Raw genomic sequence first — 20,146 nt, 5'->3', positions numbered from 1 at the left:
TAACTTGTGATTCAGAATATCCCCCATAATGCCAATTTAAAAAAAAAAAAAGACCGGTAACTGATTCTGCCGGCCTTTTAGGCCTCATAAACTGGACGCTGATTGTTCCCTTCCTGGTTACAGCAAAAACAGAGTCCATAATTTAATCAGAGAAATCTGTCTTGGAGCGCCGAAGACGGTCGGTCTGGTAGCGGGGTTGTTAACTTGCAGGACAGGAAACAGCCTTTCCGCATTCCAAGGTGGCAGAAACTTGTTGTTGCTGCCCCTGGTGCCCCACTGCCTACTGGGCTGCGTGAGGGCAGAGTTTAATTTCAGTCACCCTGAAGAGCAGCGATGAAGGGAAGGGTTGCTCCAAACTCCAGATGGGCAGAGAGAAGATGCACAGTGGTTTACGGTACGTCCATTCTGCTCCTGGATGCCTTTGTCTGTTTTTTTTTATTGTGTTGGTACCATTACGTTTGGGAACCTCAAATAAAGGCCCTTGGTTTTCTGGGATCAAGGGGCCTCTTCGGGGAAAAGAAACGTCTGACGTGACGGAAAATTTTCAGTTAAACAAAAATTATCTTTCTTTTGTTTTTATTATATTTTTTCAGGTTTTATTCTAAACAAGTGGGAACTACAGGTGTAGATTTTTACATCACTGTCCAGACATTCATCTGTAGGGTTGCATCTGAGCAAAGCAAAAATAGTTACTACTGACTATCAGCAGTGAAAATGAACAGAATCACACTGCTTTAGTCATGTTGTGTTCATGTTTTAAGTTGGACATGTTTCTAGTGTTTGTGTGGCTGGAGCAGTGTGAAGCTTCATCAATAATGTTTCCACCATAATGGAGACTCCTGGTGTGTTAGGCCAGCGTTCACGTCTGTGTGACAGCTCCTGACGCTAAATATAAAGCATCGTGTGCTGCTGATGTCCAAAAGTAAGACTCATACGAGCTTGTCAAATTTTTCTGTTCGAGTTGAAATTTTAAATTTTGTAGAAACAACATGTTAACTGGATGTAGTGAAAGAGGACATGAAGGTAGTTGGTGTGAGAGAAGAGGATGCAGAAGACAGGGTTAGATGGAGGCAACTTATCGCTGTGGCGACCCCTGAAGGGAAAAGCCGAAAGGAGCAGAAATGCAACATTATATTCCTATTTAATATAAACCTATTACTTTTAATTCTATTATATTCCCAATTTATTGTCTTGTTCTTAGTTTTATCCTTCTTATCTTGTTCGTATGTCTTAAATGCTACTGCAACATCTATGCTGAATGAACTCCCCTTCATCCATCTATCCATCCATCCATCTATCATCCACCCATCCATCCATCCATCCATCCATCTAGGAGGGCGTGGCCCCTTTCATGAGGGGCGTGCCCCTGTGTTTCTGTTTAATCAGCATATTTTCAACAATGGCCTTTCCATTGTGTGCATCATTGTCTAAAACATGTCTTCTCTGCATTCAGAGGTGTATTCCCTGTGTATCTTCCACCTGTGAGGACTTTCTCTTTGTTATCTGCTTCATGGGTTATTGAAAGACCTTCAACATTTCCCTGAGCTCAGCATATTCTTTAGCCCAGAGGCTTTTCTACAGCAGAACCAACTGAATAAAGAACTGTTGGACTCCCCTGAACACCTCCCTGTGTCACATTCAGGTGTAATCAGAGTAATCAGATTTGTCAAAAAACAGAACTTTGGATAAAAGTGAGGTTTAGAGAAGGGACATTATGCCTTTCACATTGAAAAAAATACATTTATTTTGTATAGAAATGGATGAAAATTGCAGAGGAAGTTCAGTGAATAAATATTTGTTTCAAATTTACGATCAGATATAACAGAAATAAACACCCCCCCCAGCTTTACGCGCCGCCACCCTGGGCTCCTGGAGGATGCTCACCCTCGGTGTGGAGTACGAGGACACCTGGGCTCCACCGCCTGACAAGATCCGTCAGGCGGTGGAGGGGCCCCCGGGACCCGTGGAGGATCCGGGAGCCGATGCCCCGGACCGGGAGGAGGTGACAGGCGACGCCCGTCTGAAGTACGACACGGTCCTGCCCCTGGGAGGCCTGAGCGGGGCGAGACGGGGGGACGGGGTGCGTCAGGTCGTTAGGAGGCACCAGACCCTGAACGGGACCCCGTGGCCCCACAGGTGAGAAGACCCGTCTTCTGATAAAACGTTGATAATATAACGCGGATTTGGATTTAATGAAATCAGGAACATTTTTATTTCCACAGCAATGGAGTTTTTTTTTTATTTCTGCAGTACAATGCAGCCACAAGAGGACACAAGCCAGTGTCTTATTGTGCCACTCCCAAGCCCGGATAAATACAGAGGGTTGCGTCAAAAGGGCATCCGGCGTAAAACTTTTGCCAAATCAAACATGCAAATCAAACCTATGACTTCCATACCAGATCAGTCGAGGCCCAGGCTAACAACGACCGCCATCGGTGCTGTTGACCTACAGGGCGTCGTTGGAAATTGGACTACTGTTCGTTGAAGAAAGAGAGGAGGAAAGTGTGATCATAGGAAGAAAGAGAAGAGGAACACCAAGAGTATAGGACTGAGAGTAGGGACGCTGAATGTTGGAACTATGAAAGGAAAAGGTAGAGAGTTGGTTGACATGATGCAGAAGAGGAAGGTAGACATACTGTGTGTCCAGGAGACCAGGTGGAAAGGTAGCAAGGCTAGAAGTTTAGGAGCAGGGTTCAAGTTGTTCTATTATGGTGTAGATGGGAAGAGAAATGGAGTAGGAGTTATCTTGAAGGAGGAGTTTGTTAGGAAGGTCCTGGAGGTAAAAAGAGTGTCAGATAGAGTGATGAGTCTGAAGCTAGAAATAGAAGGTGTGATGTTCAACATTGTTAGTGGGTATGCTCCACAGGTAGGATGTGAGCTGGAGGAGAAGGAGAAATTCTGGTTGGGCTTTGATGAAGTGATGCAGAGCACACCGAGAAGTGAGAGAGTTGTCATTGGTGCAGACTTCAATGGACATGTTGGTGCAGGAAACAGAGGTGATGAGGAGGTGATGGGCAGGTTTGGTATCCAGGAGAGGAACGCAGAAGGACAGATGGTGGTTGACTTTGCAAAAAGATGGACATGGCTATAGTGAATACTTTCTTCCAGAAGAGGCAGGAACATAGGGTGACCTATAAGAGTGGTGGTAGGAGCACACAGGTAGACTACATCTTGGGTAGACGGTGTAATCTGAAGGAGATCAGTGACTGCAAAGTAGTGGTAGGTGAGAGTGTAGCCAAACAGCATAGGATGGTGGTGTGTAGGATGACTCTGGTGGTGAGGAAGATGAAGAGGGCAAAGGCAGAGCAGAAGACGAAATGGTGGAAGCTGAAAAAGGAAGAGTGTTGCATGACTTTTAGGAAGGAGTTAAGACAGGCTCTGGGTGGTCAGGAGGTGCTTCCAGATGACTGGAAAACTACGGCTAATGTGATCAGGGAGACAGGTAGGAGAGTACTTGGTGTGTCAAAACTGAAGGAAAGTAGATAAGGAGACTTGGTGGTGGAACGAGGAGGTACAGGAGTGTATACAGAGAAAGAGGTTAGCTGAGAAGAAGTGGGACACTGAGAGGACTGAGGAGAGTAGACAGGACTACAGGGAGATGCAGCGTAAGGTGAAGGTACAGGTAGCAAAGGTCAAACAAGGGACTTATGAGGACTTGTATGCTAGGTTGGACAATAAGGAGGGAGAGACTGATCTATACATGGTTGGCAAGACAGAGAGACAGAGATTGGAAGGACGTGCAGCAGGTTAGGGTGATTAAGGATAGGGATGGAAGTCTATTGACAGGTGCGCAGTTATGACTTTGATGGGAAGGTGGAAAGAGTACTTTGAAGAGTTGATGAAAGTGGAAAATGAGAGAGAACAAAGACTAGAAGAGGTGACGGTTGTAGACCAGGAAGCAGCAAAGATTAGTCAGGATGAAGTGAGGAGGGCATTGAAGAGGATGAAGAGTGGAAAGGCAGTCGGTCCTGATGATATACCTGTAGAGGTATGGAAGTGTCTAGGAGAGGTAGTAGTAGAGTTTCTGACTGGGTTGTTTAACAGGATCTTAGATAGTGAGAAGATGCCTGAGGAATGGAGGAGAAGTGTGCTGGTGCCCATTTTTAAGAACAAGGGAGATGTGCAGAGTTGTGGCAACTACAGAGGAATAAAGCTGATGATCCATACAATGGAGTTATGGGAGAGAGTAGTGGAAGCTAGACTAAGGGCAGAAGTGAGCATTTGTGAGCAGCAGTATGGTTTCATGCCAAAACAGAGTACTACAGATGCAGTATTTGCTTTGAGGATGTTGACAGAGAAGTACAGAGAAGGCCAGAGGGAGCTGCATTGTGTTTTTGTAGATCTAGAGAAAGCTTATGACAGGGTGCCCAGAGAGGAACTGTGATATTGTATGAAGAAGTCTGGAGTGGCAGAGAAGTATGTTAGAGCAGTGCAGGACATGTATGAGGACTGTAAGACAGTGGTGAGGTGTGCTGTAGGTGTGACAGAGGAGGTCAAGGTTAACAGGCTGACAGACGAGGTTAGACAGGAATCTCCATGGACTATGATGTTTGCAGATGACATTGTGATCTGCAGTGAGAGCAGGGAAGAGGTGGAGGAGAAGCTAGAGAGGTGGAGGTTTGTCCTGGAAAGGAGAGGAATGAAGGTTAGCCGCAGTAAGACAGAGTACATGTGTGTGAAAGAGAGGGACCCAAGTGGAAGAGTGAGGTTACAGGGAGAGGAGATCAAGAAGGTGGAGGATTTTAAGTACTTAGGGTCAACAGTCCAGATCAATGGAGAGTGTGGAAAAGAGGGGAAGAAGTGTGTACAGGCAGGATGGAACGGGTGGAGGAAAGTGTCAGGTGTGATGTGTGATCGAAGAGTTTCAACTAAAATGAAAGGAAAGGTGTACAAAACTGTGGTGAGACCAGCGATGTTGTTTGGACAGTGTCACTGAGGAAAAGACAGGAGACAGAGCTGGAGGTAGCAGAGATGAAGATGCTGAGGTTCTCTCTGGGAGTGACCAGGAAGGATAGGATCAGGAATGAGTACATCAGAGGGACAGCACATGTTAGAGGTTTTGGAGATAAAGTCAGAGAGGCCAGACTGAGATGGTTTGGACATGTCCAGAGGAGAGATAGTGAATATATTGGTAGAAGGATGCTGAGTTTTGAACTGCCAGGCAGGAGGCCTAGAGGAAGACCAAAGAGGAGGTTTATGGATGTAGTGAAAGAGGACATGAAGGTAGTTGGTGTGAGAGAAGAGGATGCAGAAGACAGGGTTAGATGGAGGCAACTGATTCACTGTGGAAACCCCTGAAGGGAAAAGCCGAAAGGAAAAGAAGAATTATTTCTGCAGTACACAATTTCTACCACTAGATGGCTCTACAGCTGCACCCAGAGCTGAGGGGCGTTAGACCGGAACCACCGACCACAGCGTTAATTAAATTCAGGTGACGTGAGAAATAATACAGGTGGTCACGAGCTCTACTGTTGATCACACGCGCGTCACACGTGTTCAGGAATAAAAGACAGGATGTGATTTTACCCCAAACGGAAACGTATTCAGTGTCCATTCGTTCTGTCACAGTGTGTGGAGTTTACTGTATGTGGCCAAAAGTATGTAGACACATTATGTTTTGTTTTTTTTAGTGTTTGTCTATCTGTATTCTAATGAACAGGTAATTGATGTAGATCAACAGCAAAAATGCAACAGCGTAGAAAAGCAATATATTATGTTCTAATTGTTAATTTATAAGTGAAAGAAAACATTTATCGACTCTCTGAATACCAACGTCGTCTCTGACAACTTAAGGCTTAAGCTCCACATCTCAGGCAGACAATTTAAAGTTTAATGTATAAATAAATACAAGCTAATAAAAAAAAAGAGTATTACATTTGAATGAATTCCATGAATCTAATTTAAAAGGCAGAACCAACATCTGCAGTAGATGCTGTACAGAAAACACCCCAAACAGTATTTAACACAAATCTGTGACTCCATTCAGCACCATGAACATTAATAAGACAAATACACAACTGCTGACATATACACCAACAGAATAGTTAGTTTATTTAGTTGTTGTGTTTGTTGTTAGTTGATTGAAACATGTGAATATGGATAGTCATTACACTGCACATCATCCTTGTAAGCATGTGGAATAAATCTTTTTATTTATTTTTTAAATATGAAGAGTGGTCCATTAAATGTCCTCTTCGATATAAAGACTTTTTCCTCCTCATCCTGCTCCCAAACGGGCTCTGTGGCCTCCTGATAAGACCAACAGCCACATGACATTTCTGCTTATTTGCAGTCACCATGAATGACACTGTGTGACTGAGCACCTTCAGATTAAAAGTGTGGTGGTTATTTCAAGTCTTTCTAGGAAATAGAAAGGTTTTTTTTACGCATATGTGTATCTAAATTCACAGAGGTCTTAATATATAATATCAAATAGTTTTAATCATGTGCCATAATATCAGTAGAAAAATAAAGGCAAGATAAACCAGCCAACCTGTCTCCCGCCCTATCCCATGAATTATTTTCTGAACTGTTTGCTTCTTTAAATCTAATCTTCAATCATTTTTCTTTGGGTCGCTTGAGGTGCTGAAGGCACATCATGTAAAATCTGCTCTGTCCAGCACAATAAACGGTTTCATAGCTTGTAACTCTAAAAAAAAAAAAATTGATCAATACTCATGTTTGGAGTCACAGGGTTTCTGTGAACTTCACCAGTTTAACAGTCTTTTATAACCAGCCAACAGGCGGTGAGCGCGTCTGCACGCTCCAGTCCCCGATAGGCTGCTTTTGGTCACATGCGCTCTTCCTTATTCCCACGGAGGACTTGCTTTATAGCCCTCAGCCCCCATACAGGGGGCGATCAAACCGGAATCACAGGACAACTGATCACGTTGGCTTCAGCCGGAAAAGAGGAATTTTTAAAAATCATTTTCCGGGGCTCCTGCTTTGTTTCCACTGATGCCCTGAACGCTTCAACTGGTGTTTGGATGCTGACACGATGCGGGCAGGGTGATCTCCGTTTTTTTTTTTTGTTTTTTGTTTTTTTTTATTCAAAGAGCGGCTGATTTGGATGCAACAGCCTCAGTGAAGTGAATAAATGTATAGCTGAAGTGCATTATTGCCTAAAACTTTTTATTTATTAATTTTATTTAACTGAAGATGAATGAATGGAAAGGAGCAGAAGAATATGGTTTTCTTTGAGGCCACCTTTCTCCATTCCAAACGCAGCGCCTCCCGCACATCGCTGTGGTTTGGATTAAAGTGTATTTGTGGTGATGCGTCTCCCTTCCATTTCCACTGACACCAGTTTGGATTTTCCCCTTTTTTGGATCCGTGCGTTTCCAGAATGGCTCGCTTCGCAGAAGATCTCCCCACCCGCTATGGAGGCAGCGCAGGCGGCGGAGGGAGAGGCGGACCGGGCGCTGGGAGAGGGGGAGCCCGGGGTGGTGGCGCTCCGGGTGGCCAGAGGGTGTACAAGCAGTCGATGGCCCAGAGAGCCCGGACAATGGCCATTTACAACCCGAACCCAGTCAAACAAAACTGCTTCACCGTCAACCGCTCCCTCTTCATCTTCCGTGAGGATAACCTCATCAGGAAGTACGCAAAGCGGATAACCGAGTGGCCATATCCTTCCAGACCAGCGGCGCACAGCAGGTGTCTCTGGAGTCTCTAACCTGTCCTGGCAGCCGCACAGATGTTTGAAAAAGCAGAAAACACACCACCGCCCGCAGGCCTGTTTTGGAAAGCTGTTAAGTTTAGGAGCCGATGTGGATGATATTTAGCGCGTCTCAGCCGCGCCGCGTCTCGCCACAGTCTGTATTTCCTCTCCGAGCAACGCTGACCGCACCTGTCGCTCTGCGCGTTATCTCAGTCCAGCATAAGACAAATATGTTCTCTCAGTGGGCAGGGATGCTGAAAAGACCCCACATCCGTCCATTGTTCCCCCCGGTATCAGTCAATAACGATCGAACAGAACGAACGGACGCACCTGGGAGTCAATAAAATAAAATAAAATAAAAAAAAAGCTGCGTGCGTAAAAGGAGAATGCTCCGTTAGAGATGTGGTGACTTACACTCTTCCCGCGGTGCTTCCTCTAGAGAAGCAGCACTGTTTATTCTATGATGTTGGTTTAGGGTTGCAGTTGACGCCTCGTCGTCTTATTTCGGAGCCCTCTCCATGGTGCTGGAGGCGCCCACGCTTCACCGCGCCACGCCACCCCTGGAAACGCTCCAAAATAAATCCCACTCCGATGTTTCGAGTCGCAATCATTCTCCCTTTTTTTCTCTGAAACAAGTGGAAAATCCTGCCAGCTTGGGATTTCTCTTGTTTAGAAAAGTGTTGAAATAAAGATAAAGCTACCCAGGAGCGTAGTGTCAGGTGATATTTACTCACCTTTTTTTTTGGCAAAACAAACTAGATGAGTTAATTCAAATAGACTGGCAGTCCTTCAAACAGAATTATCTCAAAAACCTCCTCAGTGGCAACTATTTATTACTGTAAAGAAATTAAAGCAGCTTGAGAAGCATTTGTGCAATTTAAGTACAATATTTTCCGCACTATAAGGCGCACTGGATTATAAAGTGGACTGAATTATAAGGCGCACTGTCAGTTTTTGAGAAAATTAAAGGCTTTTAGGTGCGCCTTGTAGTGCAGAAAATACTGTACTTAAACATATTCAGAAACAAGCGTGAGAGATGTCTCAATCTCTTTACATTTAATGCACAAACAAGATAAAAAATGAAAATCTTCTGCCGTGAAATGCGTCAGCCAGAAAGCCAAGCGCGTGTGTGACAAACACAAGAAGGCTGCTTCTGTTGCTCAGCAATCTGTGGATGACAGTGAGAACAACATTAGTTCTAGTCGAATAATAATCAGTTATCAACTGTCCATAATTTACGAGATCGAGAGCGTACCCAGTCCACAAAAACGAAAAACCCTCCAAATGACTGGATATCCCAGTCGAGACGGTAAAAGGAGCCGTTACGCCCATCTCCTTTTTAGATCCACTGCTGAGAAAGCAGCTTTGTGGTTGCGTAATCGGGGTAGTTGGGTGTCTTATGGGTAATAATTCTGCATCTTGGCTTTAATGGTCATGAGCTCCATATTCCCCCGCGATTCATAGGCACTCAATAGGCCCATGACCCGCAGGCAATGACCCAGTGAAAATGGATTCCCAAATGAGCCAACCATTGAAAATGGTTGGAAATGGTCAACCATCTGGAAGGATCATGTGTGCATTTATATAGGATGCTTTCTTTGCAGAGAGCCTACAAGCAGAGTATGATGGAAGGTTTGTGCTGTAGTGGACAGAATGAGTCCAGATGTGTGGTTCATGGCATTTTTCACGCTGCACAATGCAGAACAATTAGCTTTTCTGTTCAGGATAATATTGTCTGCCGTTACTGAGTGTCTTTATATTCATAGTATTGATTAGTGAGTTAATTCCCCTTGTTTAGAAAGTAGGACTTTAAGCATTCCGTAAGAAATTATACCTCTTCTGTTGTGAAATGAAATGAATGCAACACCACTTCCAGCTGTTCCTTAACAGTCCCACTCCATTCGAGTACATGATCCTGGCTACCATTATCGCCAACTGCATCGTCCTGGCTCTGGAGCAACATCTTCCTGCTAGCGACAAGACGCCCATGTCGGAACGTCTGGTGAGTGCTTGTCAAGACTTTCCCAGAAAAATCAGCTCAGAATTTTAGATCCTTCTCTTTTATCAGGAGAGTCCCAGAGTTACAAGGTAATGACTGGACTGCATCAGCAGCATCCACTCATTAGGCTGTGGGGCATCCTGCGTGTTCACCCCCATTGTTTCCCCCCACGGCTCCCAGCTTGTAAGTCAGTAGAGCCCCTCAGTGAGCTGTGATCCCTCGCTCCTGCTCCCTGTTCCCACAGCTGCTCTCTTATACACTCAGTTTAAACCAACATTTGAACCCTGAGAGTCACGTCGCACAGCTAACCGCTCTCAGTGAGAAAGCAGAGAGACTGCTGCCCAGGGAGGTCAAGTGGTAGAGCCTAGTGTTTAGCAGGGAACAAAAACGGAACCGTAGCACACAGCTTCATGCTTCAGCTCTTTGCTCTCCGTGCCGGTGAGGGTGTTGTAGCCCGGGGGGCTTTTGTCCTGAAATAGAGGGAGATTATCACAGAGAACGGCATTTTTATTTCCTACGAAAAGTCAGTGACTTCCTTTAAATGTTCATCCATCTGCTTCTGCTGCCAAGCGGATCCAGCCTTAACCACATTATAACCAGGAAAACAAATGGTAGCATTTTTCATCTGAGATAGCGACTTGAATGGCCGCACAAAGCAGAAAACAAGGCCGCCGCTGCCTTCTCCACCTTGAGGATATAATGCAACAAGAAGCCTTTTAATTAGAACAAGGGATCAGCTATTATTTATGAAGCTCTGTCAGCAGAGGAGGAGGCGTACTGCATGTGGAGACGATGATAGGAGCTGTGCATGGAAAAGTATTTTAGATCCACGGTTAGGCTTTAGATCATGATGCTCGGGGATTTCCTCAGCTGTCTTCCACAATTGCTTTTATAATTTAGAAGCATTTTAAATGTACTTATAATAGATGCTAACGATCTCAAGTACAGACATTAATCCAGACAGCTTGCCAGCCCTAGACATTCAGTTACTTTTCCAATTAGTTGTGCTCACACACCACTATCTTTAAATGTTGCAGGCCTTTAGGTAGTCTCTTCTAGACCAGGAACCACTCAGGTGCCTCCAAAAAACAACAGCAATCCCAACAAACGTCATCATTTTAACACGGCAGTCTTCACCCTTGTTCCTCTAAATCTCATCCAACAGATCTATTATCGCTGGTGTTCCCTGGAGTTGAACTGAGCTATAAGAAAGGTCACATTTCATGTAGCGCACAGGCCTGTCACAGTGCTTTTATGTGATTATTTATGTTGAGGCTGGGGGTGATGGGGAGGGGGGACGCTATCTGTTGTAGTATGCTGGGACCGAAAGGGAACGATAGAGGGAGGAGAGGTTAGTGTAGGCGTGAGATATCCTCTGCTCATGCCCTGCACATTGCCCCGGGGTCCTGCAGTTATTAATGGAGGCAAAGGGAAAAGTGTCATGTCATATGTGCCTGATCCAGCTGGCTGGGTGGAAGCACGGCCCAGGGTGAACGCGGCCACGCAGGGCAAATGATCAAACGGAGACGCACTGTTGGTTGTTTGACACTTTTAGGGGAAAAATGTAGCGTGTCAAAATCCATCATGTCCATTCTAGTGTGTTGTTGTGCTCTGAGCGTTAAGGCGCCCTTTCAAACAGGAACGTCTTTGTCCTTTTTGGATTGATATTATGCCTCTGATTTGCCCCGAGGCCACGCTAACGGAGAATTTAGAACAAGACAATCGCTCCTCTTTTCCTGTATTCTATCCTTGTGTTTTGTCTGAATGTCACTTTGGTAAAACAACAGCCTTTCTGGATGGAACACATGTCGATCTAAGTAGTCTTTTGCCTCTTTTATTTGAACATCTGCCCAACCTAACTACTATCACTTTTTATCTGCACCTATTTTTGGTGCACATATTCTCTTGTGACACAATAATTCACCAAAGAGGCACCTGAATGACCCAAGTACCTCTCTGATTGGCCCAAGTACATATTTATTTACCCCGAATTCCTATATTCATTGGCTCAAGTGCTCACGCCAGAGAGACAAATAGACTTCTAACTTTAATTTTATTGGTGTAGACTTTGTTTTGTTGGTCTAAATTCTCATCTAATGGACAAGAACCGTTCTGTTCAACAGGTTTTGCACCATGTACCTTCTGCTTCTCCACTTTAAAATGCACCATTGTCGAGCAGCCGAAGCCCTACTGATCATCTGAAGCATTCATTTTTGTGGGCAATATTCTCTTCTAGTTAGAATCAGTGTTCCTGTGCTCAGTCCAACTTGCCAGGTACTTCACCAGTCGACTCAAATGTCTTTCTTTTGGCCTAAGCACCGCTTTGATCCATCAGAAAGCCCCCCTCTGCTCCATCAGAGTGCCCCCTTGCTCTGGGGGAATGCATTAAACCTACACGCGCAATAAAATAAGCACTGACCATCTTGAAAGTAAAGAGTCTGTATTCCCGATTTCAAATCTAAGCATGTCTGAGTGCATCTGCATAGAACACACAGATTCCAGCAAAAGAACTTCACAAGCATTTCCAGCTTCTGACTGAACAGATTAGTGCACACAAAAAGTGACAGGGAGGAGGCGAGGACCGCACGTTCACAGGCTTCCATCCAGCCCTAATCACTGAACTGGAGATTGAAACCTCAGAGTCGATGCAGCCCCGATTCTTCCAGAGCCTCTTTAGATTCTGACCTCACTGCTCTGTTGCACTGTTCAATGTCAGGAATCTTTTTTTTTTCTGACTTTGGAGAACAAATTATTTTCTAGTAGCAAAAGTGCCCACTTCTCTTTAAATCCCCTGCCCGTCTGAATCTACATACCACTGATCATTTCCAAAGAGGAGTTTAGAGAGAATACAGTTGACAATAATATTATCGCCAACATGTAAGTGTCTGCAATCGCTTGTTAAGCAATTTATATTGTATGTTTAAGCCTCAGTTGTTTCACCGATGTTGTTAATATAATGTCTGTGTCAGTCTTTGCGTTCTCAGTATTAAACCCTTTTTCGTCCACATAGGATTACTTCTCTAGTTGCTCATGTTTGTGCATGAAGGAAAAGCAGTCATCTTTTTTTTCCCCCCCTCTCTTTTACTTACCCTCCTTCTCTTTCACTTAATGCTTCATTAACCACTCTCTTACCTCGAACAAAATGTTCCTCCCCTGCCACTCTCATCCCCCCCTTCTCTGTCTTTCTGTAGGACGACACAGAGCCCTACTTTATTGGAATATTCTGTTTCGAGGCTGCCATTAAGATCATCGCCTTGGGGTTTGCATTTCACAAAGGCTCCTACCTCCGCAACGGCTGGAACGTAATGGACTTTGTAGTGGTCCTCACTGGGTGAGTCCCTTGCCTGCTGGGTGTCGGCCGTAGATGGAAGTCACAAGTGAGAGAGTGCTTTTTTTTGTGTGTATCTGTGAGCGAACGTGTGGTTCTATCACCTTTTTCCAGTGAGAGTGTCTGCCTGCAGCATCCATAGTTATTCAACAAGTAGTGACAATTTGGAAGAAGTTCTTGATTCCAATGCCGTTGCTGAACTACATCGTGTTGACACAACAGGATGATGCTATTATCTCAGCTATGTTTGTGGTAAAAAAAAGAAGAAGATATTTTAATGAGATGAAAGGACATTTTTTGGATGTTTTTGGTAAGACAAAGAGACACTCCAGACCAAAATACGGTCTTCAATAAGCATAGCAAAGTCTAACTGGACTTGAAAACAAAAAAACTTGCGTACTTTACACAGGAAAGCTCCAGGGGCTTACATATGACATTTAGATTTTAAATCTAAGGAAAATAGGTTGAAATGAAGTTTCACCTTTGTTCTGCTTTGAAGATACAATTTATTCTGGCAACAACCACACCACACCTACTGGTGAGCCCTGGAGTCTGCAGGAGAAATGGAAATCCATCCCTCCGTGGTTCATACTCAATAGTATCAAAGCGTTCTGCGACAGATGCTGAAAACAGTCGGAACATGTTGGGCTCTCTTCTTTCTTTATGGGCTCTCAGTGGGACTCAGATGAGAGTGGATTCCTGGCGGGGAAGCTGTCAGACTCGTGAGACGTTGGACGTATTTAATGGCTTGTGTTCCTTATCAGAAAGGAATCGATGACAGGTTAATGATCAGGTTCGTAGTTCTTTGTAATTACTGAAGGGACTTTAGCTGCTTTACGTGTGCTCTGTGTGCATTTGTCTGAAAGGTGATTCCTTCTATTTTCTTTTATAGTTGTTGATGGCAGTCGGAGAGTTGTCAGTATAAACTTGGTGGAGGAGGGATGACAATATTTGTAAAAGAGTGTGTTTATTCTGTTCTCCTTGGATGTAAGACACTATTTCAGGCGTGATCTTCTAGGGCCTTCATGTGGTTTATTTACTCTACCTCTGTTCTTCCTCGTCATAACCTCACTTGTTAGTGAACTGTTTGTGTGTCTCATCCTCCCAGCTTCAGCAGAGACCTTTTATAACTTCCAGAAACAGAAAAACTCAACTTGTAAATGTCTAGCTGATCATTTTCTTCTATGATATAATTTAAAAAAATATTACTTATATATATTTTTCCATATGGGAATCCGGGTGCTCTAATTTATTATCTCCCTGATGAAAATAATTGGGGATAGTTGAACGCATCTCCGTCACAACACATTGTGATCGTCCACCGGTGCTGCTGCTGTCCAATCCCCAGCCAATCCCATTGCTGGATGAACCAATCAGGTTGCTGCTACACATCCAGCACTTCAACAGCAAGAACAGACCTTTTCTTTGACTTACAAATGAAACCTAAGTGGGAGTTTTGTGTTCAGGCATTGTTTGCTTTAATGTTACTTTACCATTCCAACACAGCTGAATAATCCATGTGTGTTGGATGATGAAAGGAGGCGTTCTTTAAATGTAAGGCCGACATCACACAGAGGCACATTGCTTGGAGCAGAATACTTCATTTCCATCATCCTCATGTACAAAGACACCAGCTGCTTTCAGTACCATGTGATGCAGTACACCTAGTGCATCAAGTGCAAAGCAATAACGGCGCTTCTGGTCGCCTGATAGGATCTGGAAAAGAGGCTTGTTCGTGTTTAAAGAATGTAATTCATTGTTGTAAGAAAAAAAAAAGATTGAGGCAGGTGATTAGTTTAACCCTTGGGCACTGTTTGGGCCCAAAAGTGACATTTTTGTTATTTTTATGTGTTTCTCTCCCAATAAATCAGTCAGTTAAAAGGCTAAATATATGAACTTTTGTCAGTAATTTTATGTCATATTTATTTTGTAAATTCCATAATGGCCGTCATTGGAAGTGTATAGAATAGCAGATTTTCACTGTGTACACACAATACCTAAAACGGTCAAAAATGGTCCAATTGACTCCCATTACAACCACATATTTTTCATATACTATAAGCATATATTGTTAATGTGTGTAACCATTTTAATAGGTCCCTGAGGGTTAAAGGGATACGTTCGGATTGCCCTGAACGCCCTTCATGAGGCTGTGGACCTAAAATCAGATTTGTATTTTTTATCTCCTCCAAAACTGAAGCTCAGGTTTTGGATGTTCGTTGCTGACACAGCTGGAAACAAATTAACCATTACCCCATGAATGTGTGTCTTCGTTTGTGGTTGCTAAGCAACCCCAGTAGGTAGTGTGCCTCAAGGGTGTGTGTGTGTGTGTGTGTGTGTGTGTGTGTGTGTGTGTTTGTAGGGTGTGTGTGTCTGTATGTGAGACACTGTTGGGGGTCGTCCACAACATGATCCTGTGGGGCTGAGGTCACATCTCATCACATCAAGAAGGGTTTCACCCGCTGGTTTGTGGGGGGTGGGGTGGGGGGTGGGGGGTGACATGACATTAAGAGGATTAAACTAACTTTATTCCAAGCCAGGATGCTAAAATATGTTACTTCTCTGTCCTGTGTCCACCAAGGGAATAAGAGTGAGTACACCGCACACAGGAATTAGTGATCTAAATTAGAGGAAAGCCTGGTGTAAGTGGAAGCAGCTTATTTTGAGTAGCAACAGGAATATAAATTAGTAAGCAGTGGTGAACCCACGGACTACCTGGTTGCTATCAATCACTGCATAAATGATTGATGCGAGAACATCTCAAAAGTGCTGGTTAATAAATCAGGAGTGACTGCTGAGGGTTTTTATTGACTGCACTGGCAATAAATGTAATTTAGACGATGTGATTGTGACTCTGCTGTGAATCAGGAAATAAATATTTCTGTTTGTGTGGCAACGAAACGCATTCAATTCTGCTCTATTTATCATCTGTATTTCATAATTAATGTAACACGTCCTCCAATTTATGAAGAACCAGTATTAGCGATACCTTTTTTATGAAACCATCCAATCAGAATCAGTGTGTTCAATAATGATGGAGCCCTAGGAAGCTGCAAAACTGTCATCTGTTCTGATCAGGTGTTAGGTGTTCCAAATAGGAGAGAAGATATGCATAAGGCCTAATCAGTCGATCATGGAGGGGGCAGTAACACTGAGCCCTGATGAGGAGTCAGACTTGACCAATCACACTCTGAGCACAACAACATCCACGACATGAACAGAACAGAACGGATGTGAATCCTGCTCCTTCGTTTCTTTTCTGCAGCTTTTCTAACATATACCAGTGAGACGCATTACGCTGTCAGCAACTCAGGGATTATGACTCACTGGCTTAAAAACACACACATTTAAAGGATGCAAGAGGGATGGAATTAAATAACACTTGTTTTAATTTCAGAGGCCAGAATCAGTGAGAGTCTGGTCTCTGAAATCCACAGGTTTGTTCTTCTTTTAGAGGAGGGAGAATCTGTTCACATAAAATCATTGTTCAAAGCCTCTGACAGTGTGCGCTTTGAAATGTGACCATTATCATGAAAGCACAGACAGAGATGTATGTTAGAAGCAGTTTAAGATTCAGCATATTGTCTAAAGAGACCCATGTTGAATCATGGGACATATCTTAAAAAAGAAAGAAGCTTTTTATTTGTCATTATACAATGGACAGCGATAATCAAAGTCAGTTAGAAGAAGTCAAAAATTAATTTTATGGTACTAGCGGGCAGTAGAGATTGATAAATGTGCAAAAGAGCTGAAACAAGACACCAGTCGGAGCATAAAAAGTTAGAAATCCTGTAGGAACTATGAGACAGTAAGCTTTGTTATTCCACCAAAAATAACCAGTCAAGACCCAGCCATTAGAACGTGTGGCTAAGGCGAGGAATTGGACAGTCTAATCACATTACTGTGGCAATGTGCTCCAACTGAGGAAGGCTGGGAAGCTTTTCCTGCCTGAAGTAAGCCACAGTGTAAGCTATGAAAAGATTAAAACCGCAATTTTAAAAGGTTACAAGCTAGCCCTAGCAGCTTACTGGCAAAAAAATTTTTTTTTGGGATTTGGAAACACAAAAATGCAGCATGTGAAGTTTGTGAGGAAGTTAAGAACCCTTTGGAATCAATGCTAAGTAGAGACCTTTCCACATTTGTGTGATTCTTTTGTTGGAGCTCTTTATGTCTCTTCGTGACCACATTGCCACTAACGTCATGGACGACGAGGCAAAGACTGTCTCTGAAGATGAGCGTTCTTTGACTCATGAAGTGCGTGGGAATTGGATTTTCTTGGAGAGAACCGGGCCTTAAAGTGATGAGGAAGGAGGAAGATCAATTATCAATTATTAACATCCAATTATGTCTTGTAAAACAAAATTTCATGCGTGTTTTAGCAGCAGCGTTACACGTTGTATGTATGCTGGGCATCTCTGGACTCTTTCAGGGAGGGGGGAGTGGAAACAGTCAGCTTGAGCTCCAACGACAAAACAGTTTCTGTTCCTGAAGACGTTCATTGAGCGTGTTTCAGTGACTTGTATTATCCACCATGAAGGGCAGTTTTTCCAGCCACTCGGTGTCTTCCATTTCTTCAGATCTTTGCTTTCCAGGAATGTTTTGACGTGTTGTAAACAAGCAACAAAGCGATGCAAAACCCTCCCCCAGATTTTGTTGTGTAGCCACAGAGTCTCATCGGCCATCTTCCTCTTTTTTTCTTTGGGATCCATGACTCGTCACACACCCGCCAACAAACAAACTCCTGCCTGGCTCCGCGTTACTGTAAACACGATTCTTCACTGACAGAAAGAACACGTGTCATCAAAAAGTGTTTTAAAAGTTTTCTCATTTTTGTGATTTATCTCCATGGAGCCACTAGGGCTGCGCTAATGAGCCACATGTGGCTCCAGAGTCGCGAGTTGCCGACCTCTGGACTAGAGCCTCAAATGGCCTTTTACTGACCGTGGAAACTCTATGGCAACGGCAATCTAAGTCACTGAGAACAATGATCCCACTGTCGTCTCCAGGGAAGTGGAAGCCAGGCCGATTGTTTTTATCCGTCTACCTGTATGGGTGGATTCTGAGCCCGGTGAGCCCGGTGCTTGTGTCAACTTCAAAGCTGTGATTCCCTTTCATGGTCCTCTCAGGCAACAGGCCTCAGCGCCACAGGAGTCTTTAAAGCGTTGCTGCAGAGAGGACAGAGGGGACGGGTCAGGTTAGCTCACACTCACACCGGGGAGCACAACTAAATGTTACCTTTGAACGTCTGCCTCAGCGAGGAGGTCTGATGATGTCCTTATGGCCTTGTGTTTATGGGCTTGTTTTTGCTCTGTGTGTATTTATTTGTACGTTACAACGCCTCGTGCAGATTAACCCTTTCTGTTACCGTGTTACAGACACAGGAAAAGACTTTTATTTGTGTTACTTTGCAAAATCAGAAGGGAGAGACTATAAAAATGTTGGACACAGGACTTGCATTGTTCTAGTTCAGGTAGAATTAAGATTTTTATTAAGTTGCTCCTTGAATATTTTAAGAAATCCAATTGAATTTAAAAAAATTTTGGTTTGATTTTTGAGGCCGTCTGCCTCTGATTTTATTGATCCTTCACTCCATATTGGAATATTGTCCGCACCGAAAGCCGTGACTTTGTCATTTTTGTTTGTTTGTGTTTTTGCTGCTTGTGTTCTTGATACAGGCTGTTCTGCTTCATGTCTTCTAGCCAGTTAGCCGTCCCTCCAGTGAGTGAACACAGTGTACTTTGTGAGGTTGAGTGCAGCTGAAGCTGATGTCGTGTTTTTCCAAACTGAGCAGACGCATACCAGCTCTTCAGCATCCGTCGGCTGCAGAACAGCTACTGAACAGTGGGTCAGGACCAGCTTAACTTGTCCTCCACCTCCTGAAGTACAGTTCCAGCCAACAATTCTTAATTATCATTATCTTAAAAATTAGAATCAATTAATCAGTGATTCTATAATAGAAAAGTCAAGATGATTTCTTTAAAATGGTTTATGAGAAGTCAGAGAAATTAGAATTACTTGATCGGTGTCAAAATCAATTGTCAAGATGCTGACAATAAATTTTGTGTCAAATGAAATTAGTATGTATATTAGGAGTACAGGAGGTTGTGGACTGTGAATTAGTTGCTTTATGCATGACAATATCGTCCATCAATATCACTTCATGTTGGCTTACTTTGGTTTGGTTTAGTTTAGTTTAGTTTAGTTTAGTTTAGTTTAGTTTAGTTTAGTTTAGTTTAGTTTAGTTTAGTTTAGTTTAGTTTAGTTTAGTTTAGTTTAGTTTAGTTTAGTTTGGTTTATTTGAAGGGGACAATGAAATTTCATAAAACACATGATTATACATGCTTAAAAAAAGCCAGAATTAGCCAGAAGGCCAGTTTTCATCTGTAGTATATGATGTATAAAAAGCAGCAAAATAGTAAAATCAGTAGAATACATCTACAATATAGTAAAAATATATATATTCAAACACTTACTGTACTATTGAAAGAGAATCACACATATCACAACATAACAGCACAGACTCTGTTAATTAATATGATTTTTTAATGTGCATAAAGTAAATACACAACCTACCAACAATCTGTAGACATGCAGTAGCTGCATCCCCCTCATCCACCCATCATTATGTTGTCTTCTTCTGAGAATTGCCCTGGAAGTTGAAGCGCCTGATGTGACCCCCCCCCCCCACACACACACACAGCCCTCCGATTGGTTCCGGAGACGCTGTCGTCAGTGACAACGCCACCACACCTGCTTTTATCTGTAGATCTCCAGTGCCGACCGTGACCTCTATTATATTGCTTGCCTCATGATTCGCCCACTCTGCTCCACAGATAAAAGTCAGTCAGAAATAAATCAATAATGATCTCATGCCTTTATTACATGGCCTACAGTAAGGCGGTGACAGGAAGTGTCGGGAGAGGGAGATCCGGAATGACACGCCACAAAGGAAGTCATCCTGACCGCGGAGATTCATGGTAGGAGCCTTGACCCCTGGAGGCACCGTAGTACCGAGTCTCATTGTCAGTGCTAACCTTTATTTTGACGAGGATGTGACACAAGTCACATTAGCAATAGCATTTTTGCACGTGATTGACAAACTGTCACAGCTCACACCGAGCAGCAGGCAAGTCTGGGTGTATGAATATTTACCAGGACGGAA

General features: G+C 43.5%; 2 protein-coding genes across 4 annotated transcripts in view; both read left to right on the top strand.

Moving 5' to 3' along the window:
- The first annotated feature begins 292 nt into the window (after positions 1–292).
- LOC137608826 (uncharacterized) lies at positions 293–7,672 on the top strand. Its single transcript, XM_068335414.1, has 3 exons — positions 293–394; positions 1,845–2,136; positions 7,345–7,672. Exons 1-3 carry the CDS (start codon positions 334–336, stop codon positions 7,670–7,672), a joined length of 681 nt encoding a protein of 226 aa, XP_068191515.1. The 5' UTR covers positions 293–333.
- A 1,889-nt stretch (positions 7,673–9,561) lies between these two features.
- Positions 9,562–20,146, top strand: part of LOC137608134 (voltage-dependent N-type calcium channel subunit alpha-1B-like) — a 127,361-nt gene continuing 116,776 nt past the window's right edge. For all 3 annotated transcript variants that reach the window (XM_068334213.1, XM_068334212.1, XM_068334211.1), the window contains exons 1-2: positions 9,562–9,659; positions 12,848–12,987. In XM_068334213.1, coding sequence (XP_068190314.1) covers positions 9,567–9,659; positions 12,848–12,987 — 233 coding nt within the window. In that variant the 5' untranslated portion in view covers positions 9,562–9,566. The remainder of the gene's footprint in view (positions 9,660–12,847; positions 12,988–20,146) is intronic.

This window comes from Antennarius striatus, chromosome 15, assembly GCF_040054535.1.
Source record: "Antennarius striatus isolate MH-2024 chromosome 15, ASM4005453v1, whole genome shotgun sequence".
NCBI lineage: Eukaryota > Metazoa > Chordata > Actinopteri > Lophiiformes > Antennariidae > Antennarius > Antennarius striatus.
This window is presented reverse-complemented; position numbering and strand designations above follow the sequence as displayed.

What these genes read in the sequence shown, in the direction of transcription:
- LOC137608826 (XM_068335414.1), top strand. Translation starts at nt 334, where the DNA reads ATGAAGGGAAGGGTTGCTCCAAACTCCAGATGGGCAGAGAGAAGATGC. An exon ending in AAGATGCACAGTGGTTTACG is followed by an intron (nt 395 to 1,844) that starts GTACGTCCATTC and finishes CACCCCCCCCAG; the next exon opens with CTTTACGCGCCGCCACCCTG. An exon ending in GGGACCCCGTGGCCCCACAG is followed by an intron (nt 2,137 to 7,344) that starts GTGAGAAGACCC and finishes GTGCGTTTCCAG; the next exon opens with AATGGCTCGCTTCGCAGAAG.